Genomic DNA, 14734 nt, shown 5'->3' with positions numbered 1-14734 from the left:
CCAGATCAGCCGAATCAACCCTGGCGATCAATGGGGTGACAGATGTCGCAGCCAGATCGCCCTCACATCCAGAGCTTAGCTCCGCCCTTACAACTATATAAGGGCCAAGAGACCGGCGTCCTGCAGGTCGTGGCGATTTGGGGTGGGTCTGGAAGCCCTAGGAGCCGGGCTGCACGAGCAGCTCTGAGTTCCCTTTCAGTTGGAAACGTTTTTGCTCGCGTCGGCGCGCGCTAATGCTTTTCATCGCTCCGCGTTCCTCCCAGCGCGCCTTGCGCCTTATGCAAAGCACAGCCTTACCCACTGGCGGGCTGCGGGCCGGGCCGCCCTGCCCCGGGGGCGGTACCGGGAGACGAATCGGAGGGATCGTCCAGAGCCGCGGGGACGCCGACTTTCCCGCAGCCGGGGCTGTTAAGGAGCGTTTGGGTGCGGTACTGAGGGACACGGCTCAGTGAGGACACGGCTCAGTGGGGAAATACCACTGGTAGGTGGACTGAGTGATCTTGGAGGTTTTTCCCAACTTTGGTGGTTCTGTGATTTGTGATGCTGTGCTTTTCCAGCCTGAACGATTCTGTGGTTCTGTGCTCTGTGGTTCTGTATTCTATGACACTGTTAACACTTTTGCTGATGTACTCAGTGGCAACGCTTTTTTCTCTTGTTATCTCCTGCTTGGCATCCGCTGATTCCTTTTTCAGCGTCTGGGGTACTAGAACAGCTGCAACCATGCCACAGTAAAACCAAGTCAGTACAGAGGACAGTAGCTTTACTGAAATGTTTTGTCTGAAATTAACCCAATTTTCTGTCCTGCAGGTGACTTGTGAACCAGTATTCCAAGAGCCATCCGTGTTTTGAATTGTTTATTGACAGACTTATGTTTTTAGGTAAAGAAAGTCTGAAGCCATGGCTGCGAAACCTGTACTCTATTACTTCAATGGAAGAGGCAAGATGGAGTCGATCCGCTGGCTGCTGGCTGCAGCTGGGGTCGAGGTTCGTTCTACCTTTGTAACATTATTCCATGTGCTTTAAGCTTGTCTGTGAGTCAGAACATCGGTCGTTAACCAAAAAAGTACCCCTAGATGTAATAGAAAGTACTGACTATTCAATTTCACTGGTCTGATGCAATCAGTTTAGGTGCACAAAAGTTTAAGTTTCATCTCTTCTCAAACACGACGCCATCATCCAAATTCGGTCTTAATGCAAGAATGATTAATGATTAATTAGGCATTCTGTTTCTTACCCAGCACTATATTAAGCTGAATGATAGATTTGTTCTTGGTATAACAAGCATAATCTGTGCCAAGGCAAACAGCAATGAATTTGCCTTGTCCGGCCTTTATCTCTTCAATTGGATGCTCATTCTAGGATTTGTATGCTTTCCTTCCCTCCCTTGCAATAAGCTGCAGCATGGCATTTAACGTTGTCCTGCTTGCACCACATGGGAAGGGATAGCAGGGTAATGTGAACAAGGCGACTGTAACGGCAGATTTCACATGTATGGCACATGCAAACATGTACACATAGGCATCAAACATTGATGCCTTCATCTTTAACTAAATTCCTCCATAAGGAACAGCCGTTCTCAACCACAGTGATTATAACTACATCATACAGATGAAAGGCAAGTTTGCATCTGTTTGTTTTTCATCTGCTGAATAATTCTTCTTCAGGTGTCCTAAATGTGCTTCTGCACTAAGGTTCCTGCTTGGCAGAACTCCCAAACATCATTTTGCAAAGGATTTGTTTTAACTTTCTAAGAATTTGTTCCTGTCTTGCTCCCAAATCAACATATCACAAGGCAGAGCTCTTTTCCACGTATTGGAAAGCATTGTAAGGACAGCCTGCTCTGTACTGTTGAATGTCTCAGTTTAAATTCCCTATTCAATATCAAATAAACCATCCTTGCTCTGGTTCTTAATGCCAGATTTTCTAGTGGGGTTGCCTTTAGCAGTGTTTCTCAGACACAATAGACCAAAGGCATACAGCCTCTTTCTCTGGAAGACAGAGATGGGGAACATAATAGGCCCTGTGTAATCCATGGGGTTTTGGACTTGCGTCAAAAGCTGGACGCTCACAAGTCCATGGGGCCAGATGGATGGCACCCTAGAGTGCTGAGAGAGCTCACAATGTGGTTGCCAAGCCACTGTCCATCATCTTTCGACAGTCCTGGCTAACTGGGGATATCCCAGTGGTCTGGAGACCGGCAAATGTGATGCCCATCTTCAAAAAGGGCCAGAAAGATGGTCCTGGTAGCTACAGACCTACCAGTCTCACCTCGGTGCCAGGAAAGATTATGTAACAGATAATCTCAAGAGCCATTACGAGCCAATTAAAGGTCAACCAGGGGATGAGGCCCAGGCAGCACGAGCTCATGATCCTGCTTGACAGACTTGTTTTTGTTCTATGACAAGGTGACCTGCTTAGTGGAGGAAGGTAAGGGTGTTGATGTGGTCTACCTGGACTTCAGTAAAGCCTTTGACACTCCTCCACAACATCCTCATGGAGAAGCTGGCTGCCCGTGGTTTGGGTGGGCATGTGCTCTGCTGGGTGGAACATTGGTTGGACAGCTGGGCAGAAAGAGTTAAATCCAGTTAGCAGCTAATCACAAGTGGTGTCCCCCAGTGCTCAGTACTGGGGCCACTCCTATTTAACATCTCTGTCAATGACCTTGATGAGGGGATTGAATGTACCCTCAGTAAGTTTGCAAAGAACACCAAGCTGGGAGGGAGTATTGATCTGCCAAAGGGTAGAAAGGTGCTACAGAGGGACCTGGATAGACCAGATTGATGGACCGAGGTAAACTGTATGAGTTTCTAGAGGGCCAAGTGTCGGGTCCTGAATTTTTGTCACAACAACCCCAGGCAACCATGTAGCTTGGGGAGGAGTGGCTGGAAAGCTGCCTGATGGACAGTTGGCTGAATATGAGCCAGCAGTGTGCCCATGTGGCCAAGAAGGCCAATGGCATCCTGAGCTGTATCAGGAATGGTGTGGTGAGCAGGACTAGGGAGGTAATCCTCCCCCGTACTTGGCACTGGGGAGGCCTCACCTTGAGTACTGTGTTCAGTTTTGGGCACCTCAATACGTAAAGGACATTGAGGTGCTGGAGCAGATCCAAAGAAGGGCAACAAGGCTTGTGAAGGGCTTGGCCTATATGCCCTATGAGGGCCGATGGAAGGAACTAGGGCTGTTTAGTCTGGAGAAGAGGAGGCTGAGGGGAGACTTTATTGCTCTCTTCAAACACCTGAAAGGTGATTGCAGCGAGAGCGGGGTTGGGCTCTTCTCACTGGTGACAAGTGACAGGACAAGAGAAAATGGCCTCAAGTTGTGCCAGGGGAGGTTCAGGTTAGATATCAGGAAAATCTTCTTTACAGAAAGAAGTTTACAGAAAGGGTTATAAAGCTCTGGAATAGGCTCCTCTGGGAGGTGGTTGAGTCACCATCCCTGATGTGGTGCTCAGGGACATGATTTAGCGATGGGTTGTTAGAATTAGGGTAGTATAGTTAGATTGCTGTTGGACTTGATGTTCTTGAAGGTCTTTTCCAACCTGAGCATTTCTATGATTCTATGATTCTAAGAGGTTTTGCCAGTGCTTCTGCCCCTGCTATTTTCTCCCTAAGGGCCATTCCTGGAACATAGGGGCCAGAGTATGTATTCTTTTATTTGTTAAGCACCACCCAAGTTTGTCTGCTCTAGAAACGTATAAAGTTGCTCATTTCTTTTTCTTTCCCGTTCTTTTTTATTTTACTTTTTTTTTTTTTTTTCCCAGTTTGAAGAGGTGTTTTTGGAAACACGAGAGCAGTATGAGAAGCTCCTGAAAAGTGAGTGTATATGAGACCTCAAAATAAGCGTGAGCAGGTTCTGCTTGGTTCCAGGGAAGAAGCTTGAAGACTGTGGACAGACTTCCATGTGGCAGAAAGGGAATCAAAACAGAGCTGTGAGCAGCTGCAGAGACTGAATGTTTTCCACATGTGGGCAGGCACAACTGAAAACTGAAAGTCCTTCCAACTCACAGAGTTTCACAGTCCTCTGGGCTGTTTTATTTGTGTGCGCTGCTGCCAAAACTTTGTTGGCAAAAAGTCACCTTAGGTGGATGTGCAGTTTCTGGTAGCCCTGGCTTCTTTCTGAGTCTTCAGCTTTACAGCAGTTGTTTATCAGTTAGCCATAAAATACAGTAGACACTAAGTGTTTGTAAGTCTTTCTTTGAAGCAGCTTTGCTGGGATTCTTGGATTCTCACTGAGGAGAGCGGAGTTGTGAAGTTAATCCCATGGGAATGTTGTCCAACAACCTTATTCCAGGCTTCAGCAACTTGCACATGCCTATCCTAAAAGTTCGTGCAATGCCCTGGTTTATCTTAAGATACAGGTTGTAGGGAAGACATTTTATAATCTAACATTTGCCTCAACTGTGTTTCAAGTAGTAGGAAAGAAATATATTTTTATGTATTTAGAATTAGTTCGTATAAACTGAGCTTTGTGCTTAGTATGTATGTTTAGTGTCACGATTGTCCAAATTATATTTCAATTTCAGCATAAAAGCTGTTGTACAAAGCTCTGCCTGCAACTTCTGTGAACTTTGGCTTTTAAAGAAAGGTTAATAACCCACAATTATTCCATTCTTCACTTTAATTAGTCTTAATTTACTGTCTGCATGGAAATGTGCCAGTTTCAAATAAAGCCTCCCTCGAACAAGCTCAACATAAAAGTGATGCTTTTATGATGACAACAAGAAATCTGACATAGAGGTGCCAATACAATAATGTGTGGCTTTCCCTTTTTTTAGGTGGAGTCCTCATGTTCCAGCAAGTGCCCATGGTGGAGATTGATGGGATGAAGATGGTGCAGACCAGAGCCATCCTCAACTACATCGCAGCAAAATACAATCTCTACGGGAAGGACCTGAAGGAGAGAGCCCTGTAATGTACCAGTACTACTCTTCTTGACTGTATTATAATAGCTTAGATACATCTAGAATTAACTGCATATTTGCTTATTCAGAAAACCGCCTTTGCTTTGGTGATGCCTAATTTGCAGTGAGACCGACAGGCCACAGTTAAATGCAGTCCAACTAATTTGTTCTAATTAGTTTGTTTTTACATAAAAAATACTTGATATGTAGGCCCATCATCTAGTAAAATATTAATACAACTTGACGTAGGTATTCAAGAGTGACTGTGAATACTGAACTATTTTTGCATATGGAAACTCAACTTCAACAGAGTGCAAATCTGTGCTTGTGGAGGCACCACCTTATTTAGGTTTTGTTTGTTTTTAAGGATTGACATGTATGTTGGGGGAACAGAGGACCTTATGGGCTTTTTGTTGAGTTACCCGTTCTTATCAGCTGAGGATCAGGTGAAGCAACGTGCCTTTGTAGTTCAAAAGGCTACGAGCAGATACTTCCCAGTATATGAAAAGGTATGTAGGAGAATTGCTTCCTCCCGTGTTTCATTTTTATTTTTGACCACTGTAACAAACAGTCATTATACAGTTTATAAAGTCCAGTTCCAAAGGTGCTTGAGTGTTCTAAGTTTTCCCAGGGAGATGTAGGAAGAGCACTTCCAGGCAATGAAGTTTTCTGATCTGAATGACCTGCTGCATAGGCCATGTTGGGACCTGAATATTTCTCTTGATAATCCGTATTTTCCCATTGAAGCTGTAACAGAGTTAAATATGTATATGTATATATAGAGAGATTTCTTAGTCTGGAAAGGAGAGGAAACCTAAGAGAGGTCTAACCTGCAGTCCAGAATAGTACAATGTGTGGGGTTGCCTGAGGCTATAGGAAGGAAGGATGAGTAAGAGAAACACTGGGATTCCAGATTGCTGCTGGGAGAACTGCTCACAGATAACTGATCTGAGATTGCAGGCACTGAGCTAGCATTTTCCACTCTTGCAGTATCCCTGGTGCCACAGGAGAGAAAGGTGAATAGAACAGAAGTATTGTCAAAGGTGTACCAGAGCATTTTGAAAAAGTAACTCCATCTGCTTATCCACACTGGAACATTTTCATTTCTGACACCTCTAGGTTTTGAAAGATCATGGCCAGGACTTTCTTGTTGGCAACCGTCTGAGCTGGGCAGATATTCATCTGCTTGAAGCCATCTTAATGATAGAAGAGAAATCGTCAGATGCTCTCTCAGGCTTTCCTCTGTTACAGGTGACTTACATTAACAATATATTCCAAGCTGGAAACATGATAGAAAGACATTTCCAAGTCTGTTTTGAGTGGACAGTATTTCCTGTACTGGGAAAGCAGTACTGGGCATTTATCGTTAGCAGTATCCTCAGTGCACTGATACTATTTGCGTAATAATTTCTGGCAGTGCTCCCTTCTTCAGTCAAATCCTCTGCTTGCACAAATGAGTGTAACTGTTTTTTTCTCCTGTTACTCTGTCTTTTAAATACAAAGTTCTTACCATTTCCCTTTTAGGCATTTAAAAAAAGGATAAGCAGCGTCCCCACAATCAAGAAGTTCCTAGCACCTGGAAGCAAAAGAAAACCTATTTCTGATGATGTATACGTGGAGACTGTGAGGAAGGTTCTCCGTATGTATTATGATTTAAAACCAAATTAGAGTGCTTCCCTAAAACAAGGGCTGCTCTTGGTTGAAGAGAGCTACCAGATGGCATGATTAAACTGTGCAGGGAAGGTGAGGATGTGTTAGAAAGTAGTTACCATGAGCAATATCTTGTATTCGCTCATACAAAATATAGCATGCAACTGTTTTGGTTACTAGTGTAATACTTCACTACTAATCTGTTCTTGAGATTTTCCTGGTAATTTCCACTGACTGAAATAGCAGCAGACACGTTTTTTTACTGGAGTCTCACCGAGAGAGGGGAAAGCAAAAGAGAAAGAAGTGTAAGTTGCTGACTGACAGCTCCAGCATCTTGTGGTAGCTCTGAGGATCCACATCAGGTTTCTGTATGAGCAGTCCTGACTCAAGTCCTTACTGATTTTAGCTTCACTCTAGCAACTGAAACAAACAGCTTTTAAAGACTGGGAAACAGAAGTTTCTCTCTTGCCAGATATGTTGGATGTTAGTGACATGTGTGACATACCAGTGCTGTGCCTTCATAACTAAGCTGCATTCTTATTACTGGATCAGGAAATAAAATGACTGTCAAATGCCATAGGTGTATAACTGGCCTATCTAGAAGACCTATTCTAATCAAATAAACTCATTATTCTCATGTGTGCTTGTTGTCGTGTTTGTCTCATGAATGAAAGTTGAGGTTTGCAAATTGCTATAACTTGTCTTTGAGGATATGCTTGATTTGAAGGAGATCCATATAAACCTGTGTAGCTCACAAAAAAGCATTCATTTTGCATTTATAAACCAAAGAAAGGTGATGGGAAGTGGTAAACCATCACACGAACCTGGTGTAGTTCCTGTCTAAGCTGTAATAACTCCCAAACTCAAAATGTTGTCTTTTCCTCCCTCTCTTATTTTTTATCTGTAGCTTCAGCAGGTGGAATCTATACTTTCAGCACAAAGGAATGGGAGATTTTTTAGTCATTTAAGTAAATGGCACTGGTTGAAAGGACTGCTTAGTAGGATGCTATCTTAGGCTTCCATAGCTTTTGTAGTCCTATATTAATTATGTAGTTTAAAAAAGACTTCTGTTCAGTCTCCAGTGTCACTGCTTAATTCCTGAGTTGACTGCATGTTCAGAAATGGGATGCTTCTTGACCTTGCAATGCAGTGAATACATTTGAGTAACATGTGATGAACAAATGGCCCACTAGGGAGCTCATCAGTCTCACAGCTTCACAGACTGAAGTTCCCAGCACTACAAGAGCCCAAAGAGCAGTGAGATGCCAAATGCAGGTGAAATGTGTCCCTGCAAGGGTTCTGATGGCTTTGCTGAAAGCAAGCTGTGGCACCTGGCACATCAGCGTATGCTTTGATGTGGAACGAAGGAGCTTGCCCCTTGGCTGATTTCCCAAAAGGACGTGTGGGTGCCTGGACCTGGCGGTAGCCCTGGAGCTAATGCCACTGTGCATCAAGCACTGATTTGAGGTTCAAGAGGGGCTTTGCTTGTTGTGCATATTTCGGGGACAGAAGGCTCTAGACATAGGAGGGGAATCACAGAATTGTAGGGGTTGGAAGGGATCTCTAGAGATCATCTAGTCCAACCCCTGCTGCTGCCCATTATAATCTCCTTTTCATACATTTTTTTTAGTAAGTAGCCATTTATGAGCCTGAAAGTCACATACAGGGCAATTTCCCCTTCTATCTTGTTGACACCAGAACATTATGATATTTGGTATACTTGTTGCTGAACTGTTTCTCTTTCATTCATTCTTTGCATACTTGTGATCAATTGTTTCTACTTTTGTCCTGGTTGGATTTCAAGTTCCTCTTTTTAAGACTATGAACCTATTGTTTCTACTCTTTTTTTTTCTTTTATTTCCCCTTCAGCAGACTACAGCCCCCTGCTGAAATGCAGCTCAAAAGCTGTCTTTGTGGAGAAGGCTGCAGACAGCTGGCTGGCTATGGTTGCTGCCAAGTTGGAAGCCAGAGAGTAGAGTTCAGTAGTTGCCATAGAGCTGCCAAGGGACTGTGCAGGAGGGAGCTGCTTCTAAACCAGGATCTTGTAAATAAGAGTCCAACTACCTGCTTGTTTATTATTAAAATGGTAAATCAAGAATTGCAATGCCCAAGTGCCTGCAAATGTATACAAAAAACCCTTTTGTATGGTTACTAGTAGTTGTAACAGTTTTACTGAATCTCTTAACTGTTACGGAACGTTCATAAATGCATCTTGAGTATGACATGGGGATTCCAGAGAGCTACCTTCCAAACACAGGGAAGAGGACAACAGAGCATAGGTTACTCCTCAGCCACAGTAGCTCTCCCATACTAATCAATGTTCTACTGTTGGCATCATGCACAAGATCCTGCTTCTAGTGATGGTTATTCTGGATCCTATTTGCTACAGGAGATAATTTCAGCCTTAGGCTCTTACAAGGGTATGTCTCAGCTCCATTTCTGCACTACAAAAGCTGTAGGCCTTGAATTAGATGGACATTACTCTTTTTCTGCCCTAGATGAAGCCCTGCTCCTTCAGCAAGTGCCCTTGTGGAGATGATGGGATAAAAATGAAGACATGGGGTGAAAATGGTGTGGCCCTGAACCATCCCCAGTAACACAGCAGGAAGAGTACAGCCTCTATGGGATGGAGTTGAAGGACAGAGCCCGGTACAGTAACTTGAAGCACCAGATGCCTGGTTCTATAGTCATGGAAAGAGGTGTGTACTGATGGATGACAGGTTGGCCAGCTGTGTGCCCTGGTGGCCAAGAAAGCCAATGGTATCCTAGGGTGCATTAAAAAGAGCGTGGCCAGCAGGTCAAGGGAGGTGATCCTCCCCCTCTACTCTGCCATGGTGAGGCCTCAACTGGAGTACTGTGTCCAGTTCTGGGCTCCCTGATATTTATATCAGAAGACAGAGATCTCCTGGAAAGAGTTTAGTGAAGGGCTACAAAGATGATAAAGGGCTGGGAACACCTCCGTTATGAGGAAAGGCTGAGAGACCTGGGTATGTTCAGCCTTGACAAAAGAAGACTCAGAGGGAATCTGATCCATGTCTATAAATATCTAAGGAGTGGGAGGGAAAGGAATGAGGCTGGATTCTTTTCTGCAGTGTGTGGTGATAAGATGAGGGGAAATGGCCACAAACTGAAGCATAGGAAGTTCTGCACAAATGTGTGTGGGAACTTCTTCACAGTGCAGTGACGGAGCACTGGCACAGCTGCACAGAGAGGTGGTGGAGTCTCCTTCTCTGGAGATTGTTCAAGATCCACCTGGACCTACCTTGCACCTACCTGTGCAACCTGGGCTAGGGAGCTGCTTTGGCAGGGGGTTGGACTCAACAATCATAGAATCATAGAATCATAGAATGGCCTGGGTTGAAAAGGACCTCAAAGATCAGAAAGTTTCAACTCCCTGCTGTGGGCAGAGTCACCAACCAGGCTGCCCAGAGCCACATTCAGCCTTGCCTTTAATGCCTTCAGGGATGGAGCATTCACAACCTCTCTGGGCAACCTGTTCCAGTGTGTCACCACTCTCTGAGTGAAAAACTTCCTCCTAACATCTAATCTAAATCTCCCCTGTGTAAACAATCAGAGTAAATAATTGTTCCCCCACTTGTTTATATGCTCCCTTCAAGTATTGGAAGGCCACCATTCATTCTCTCTGGAGCCTTCTCTTCTCCAAGCTAAACAAGCCCAGTTCCCTTAACCTTTCCTCATAGGAGAGGTGCTCCAGCCCTCTGATCATTCTAGTGGACTTCCTCTGGACCCGTTCCAAGAGCTCTGCATCTTTCTTGTGCTGGGGGCCCCCAGGCCTGGATGCAGTACTCCAGATGGGGCTTCACAAGAGCTGAGTAGAGGGGGACAATCCCCTCCCTCTCCCTGCTGGCCACCCCTTTTTTAATGCAGCCCAGGATATAGTTGGCCCTCCAGGCTGCAATGCGCGCTGCTGACTCATGTAATCATTATTTATAGAGGTCCCTTCCAACCCCTACAATTCTGTGATTCTGTGTGATATCCAGACGGTGATTTATCTGAGCTTTAGGGCAGGATTAATCTCTCACCATGTGACTGGAAACATGTCTGCACATCTCACAGGAGTTAAAAGCAGAACTTGGTCATGTACAATGCATCAGCAGAGTTCCTTCTAGCATTTGACCACGTCATTGTAAAGTTTCCTTTAGTTGTGTTTGTCTAAAATTTCTATGCTGCAACTTGTGTCTGTTGCCTCTCCCCCTTTCACCTGCTTCTCTGAGAAGAGTTTGTTCCTGTCCTCTCATTAGATAGCTGAAGACAGAAATTAGGTCCTTGATACTCTGCAATTTAATGTTTTATGAGAGGACTAAAAAAACCTGATGTTTGCAGAAGATTAAAGCAAATAAAGTTGATGATAAGGAGGGAGGAAAGGTGAGACTTGTTCAACTCAGTGCACACACAGAATGAACAAAGTTGCAGCTTCCAAGTCTTTCCTGTTGCCTGCCCTACTACTTCTATTTCCAAACAATTTCTACAATACACGCTTGAAAATGGATGTAAAGGAAATGCTGCCTTCTTTCTGGCAAGAGACAGAAGGAGCTTACCCTTGTCCTTCAGCCTGAGACTCCAAAGCTCAGCTCCCAGCCAGCCCACTCAGATGAACAGCAATTCAAGCACAGGCCACCCCTCCACTAGCTTTGTCAAAGAAGTAATTATGTTAGTGAAGACTTGCCATTGCTCTGCAGTTTTGTGTTTGGAGAACTTTAGCCTTGGGATGGAAGAGCTGTGTGTTCCTTTGTAAGCCTGCTTTGGATAATCGTTTCAGAAAACGTTAGACTAAGAAGGGAGACAGCATTGGGTGACAGGCATAACTCTCACTTTGTGTAGAATATTTCATTGTTTATATGTGCAAATACACACACACACACACACACACAAAAGTGAAAGAAAGGAGAGCCTAAGGGGAAGAGAGGATATTTCCCTTTAAAGGGAAACGAAGGTTGAAAAAAACATTAAGGAACTGAATCTAATGAGAATAATGATGAACTCTGGGGAAACACAAACTTCAGTAAAACCAAAGCTGTTTAACAGGAATAGAAGTGGACCTGTGTTCACTAAGATCTATTTTTTCTCATATAAGAAGTGTAGGTAGATCTGGTTTTATAAAGACAGTGGCCAGAACAAACAAACAAAATGTCTCACAGGATAAAAGCTGGTTTAAATATTTTCTGGTGACCAGTTTCATTCACTATTTCTTATACTGAGGGGAAAAAAAATGGAATAAATGCTGTTGTTCAGCTCTATAATTGGTCAACATCAGATAAACATACGAGTCTGCTTTACTTCCTTCCATCTCCTTTTGAAAAGATATATTTTAAACCTAAACTAATTATTTTAGTTGCAACAATGCACATAAGCTTTAGCTGTAACAATGTGCATGAACTGAGAGACTAGGAAAGCACTGCAGTGCATGCCAGAAGCCACACAGAGGACACATACACGAGTTACTAGTGAAACAAGAAGCAATTATAATACATAACTTAAGTTCAGTATTTCACATTATGGATTAAGGTTATTTTCCAGTTGTCTTTAAAGCTTTGATCTTGCACATCTCATGCTACGTGGGATATCAATGCACCCTTTGTTCAGATTTCACAGATTTGGGGCTAGATATCCACGTAGACCCTGCCCCCTTTGGGCATGCATGTTACTGCTAATTAGGTTTGATCCTGACACTGCCCTGAGTCAGCATGAGTCATCTTCCCTGCCCACCTGCTGGCTTTAGCCCACCCTTAAATTGGCCTTGCTGTCCTTCTCATTTTTACGTGTATCACTAAACATCATTCCAGGTTCTGTCTAAAGCCCCTCTGCATTATTTGGCACTTTTTGTGCTGCTGCTGCTGCGGCTCTGGCCCTGCAGCCACTGGCATTGTGAAGCTGGTGCAGGTACAGCCACTCCCACTCTGCCTACAGGGTGGCCACCTCTGAGCCAGTTGTTGGCAACGACCCTTGGCCCACACTTGCCCACCCGCGGTGCCTGGGCACCCTGTAGGACAGAGTTGGTTGGCCCAGGTCACAGCTGTGCTAGGAAACTTTTGCTACAAGGAGAGGTACATGCTGCTGCTGGGGTCTGTGTGCTGGACTTTCATTTTTCTAGCATAAATCTTGTTTTCTGTCCCTCCATTTGAGCTTTCCTTGCCAGCAGCACAATGAGTGTAAATCAGGATTAGGATTGTTTTTCTCAGAATTTTCTGTGCTGGTGGTCTGGATAAGTGCCAACTGGCCTGCAGAAATGTGCAGGAGGTGATGCCAGCTTGGTTGGCATCACACTTTTGGGGATCTTGGCTGCAGGAAGTTGAACATGAGCCAACAGTGCGCTCACTCAGAGAGTGGAGGCAGCGCTGAGCTCTGCTCTGTGTGACAGAGACAGGGCCCGAGGGAACGGCATAGAGCTGTGTCAGGGGAGGGGCAGCTGGGGGGTCAGGGACAGGGTCTGCACCAGAGTGGTGGGCATGGGATGGGCTGCACAGGGCAGTGTGCACAGCCCCAAGCTGCTGGAGTTCAAGAAGTGTATGTATAATAGGGTTCGACTTTTGGATGGTCCTATGAGGAGCAAGGAGTTGGACTTGGTGATCTTTATGGGTCCCTTCCAACTTAGGTTCATAGAATTCTAAGAGCCTATGTACCTGGGTGTTCAGTAACGCTTTCAAGACAAGACTTGCCCTGAAAAGATGCTGCCAGAAGTTGGAATCAGGCATAGTGCCCCAGTACAGCTGCTTAGTGGTTTGTGAGCATCATATTTAGAGAAGTGTTTGAGTTCTCCAAGATGCATCATCATGAAGTGTGTTCACAGACCACACTGGGAACTTGACATGCTGGGTAGGGCATGCTTGTGCCCTACCCAAGATCCTTTAAGTGGTACCTGGGACCTCTGCCAGCTGCCTGGATGTTCACAGGTGTGGCTTATCAGATGTTTTATAAAATAGATTTGTTTTCTATTCTACTCTGGTGGATTATGCAACAAGTCAAGTTAGAGATGAAAGAAATCTCATAGGCAGTAGATAATGGATGTCAATGGAGCTTATAGAGGTGTCAGTTTTTTATTTACAATTGCTGAGCTAAAAGCAAAACAAAAAGTTCATAGAATTGTAAAATGGCTTGGGTTGGAAGGGGCCTCAAAGATCTTCTAAAGGTAGACAACAAGGGATGAACTCTTCCTGGCAAACAGGGATGTGTGGAAGAGGAGCAGTTGTTGAAACCAGATGTGACATTGTTCAGTAAATCCAAAAAGCATCAGAACAGTTTGCTTGGCTGCTCATCACTGCGCCTCAAATCAGAGACATCAAGGACCTCAAAGCAGGAATGGTTTAATCTTTATTCAGTGCTGCCATCACAGACAGGTACAGGCAAACACTTCCAGACTGTACATGTGAATTTTCTGGAGGGTGCTAATTGGGTTTGACATGGAAGCAGTGCAGAAATGTACATTTAATGATCTATTTTGTTCTCCAGATGATGAATCTGAGTTAGAATTAGGCAAAGTAGGAAGAAGCTGAAGGATTTTGCTGACACTATCAACATTTGAAGAACATAAGTTACAAATTTACAAGAGGATTCAAGTGAAAATGCGTCCTCTAGAGGAGATTGCCAACAACTGTCAGGCAGATAAGCTGGAACAAAAGTGAGGAAAAAAGAAAGTAGCAGCATTTTGGGAATTTCTTCAAGATAGTTAGGTAAAGACTTCGGTCCTGAAACTCCCCTCTTGCGATGCTGTGTTGGTACAGCCATGACTGTACCATGACACAGTGTGTGTTCTATGGGCAGACCTTCCGATTAGCTGAGCTAACTTCTGATGCAGGGAGTAAATGATGCCACATCATACATGAGTCTACACTAGAGGTGAGAAAATGATCTTTGGTGCCCAAATCCTATTTCAGCTACATTTGTATCTGTTCACAGCCCCTTCCATTTTGATCAGTTCACCTGACATGTAGATAGCAAAGCTGAGGTAGCTGTACATCACAGAAACAGAGTAGGAAAATCATAGTTTACTTCATCTCTGTAAACAAATATGAAAAAAAATTTCTTCACAATAAGGCTAACAGAACACTGGCACAGGCTGCCCAGAGAGGTTATGGGGTCTCCTTCTCTGGAGATGTTCAAAGCCCATCTGGATGTGTTCCTGGGTGACCTGATCTAGGTGCTCCTGCTCCAGCAAGGGGATTGGAC

General features: G+C 44.3%; 1 protein-coding gene across 1 annotated transcript; it reads left to right on the top strand.

The window, feature by feature from the left end:
- Positions 1-883: 883 nt before the first annotated feature.
- On the top strand, positions 884-7185 carry LOC136045122 (glutathione S-transferase 3). Its single transcript, XM_065730825.1, has 6 exons — positions 884-984; positions 3761-3812; positions 4775-4907; positions 5268-5409; positions 6020-6151; positions 6425-7185. The coding sequence occupies exons 1-6, from the start codon at positions 898-900 to the stop codon at positions 6566-6568; spliced, it is 690 nt and encodes a 229-aa protein (XP_065586897.1). The 5' UTR covers positions 884-897; the 3' UTR covers positions 6569-7185.
- Positions 7186-14734: the final 7549 nt, after the last annotated feature.

The sequence above is a fragment of the Cyrtonyx montezumae genome, unplaced genomic scaffold (assembly GCF_038088225.1).
Source record: "Cyrtonyx montezumae isolate F1298 unplaced genomic scaffold, pur_monq_1.0 scaffold_13, whole genome shotgun sequence".
NCBI lineage: Eukaryota > Metazoa > Chordata > Aves > Galliformes > Odontophoridae > Cyrtonyx > Cyrtonyx montezumae.
This window is presented reverse-complemented; position numbering and strand designations above follow the sequence as displayed.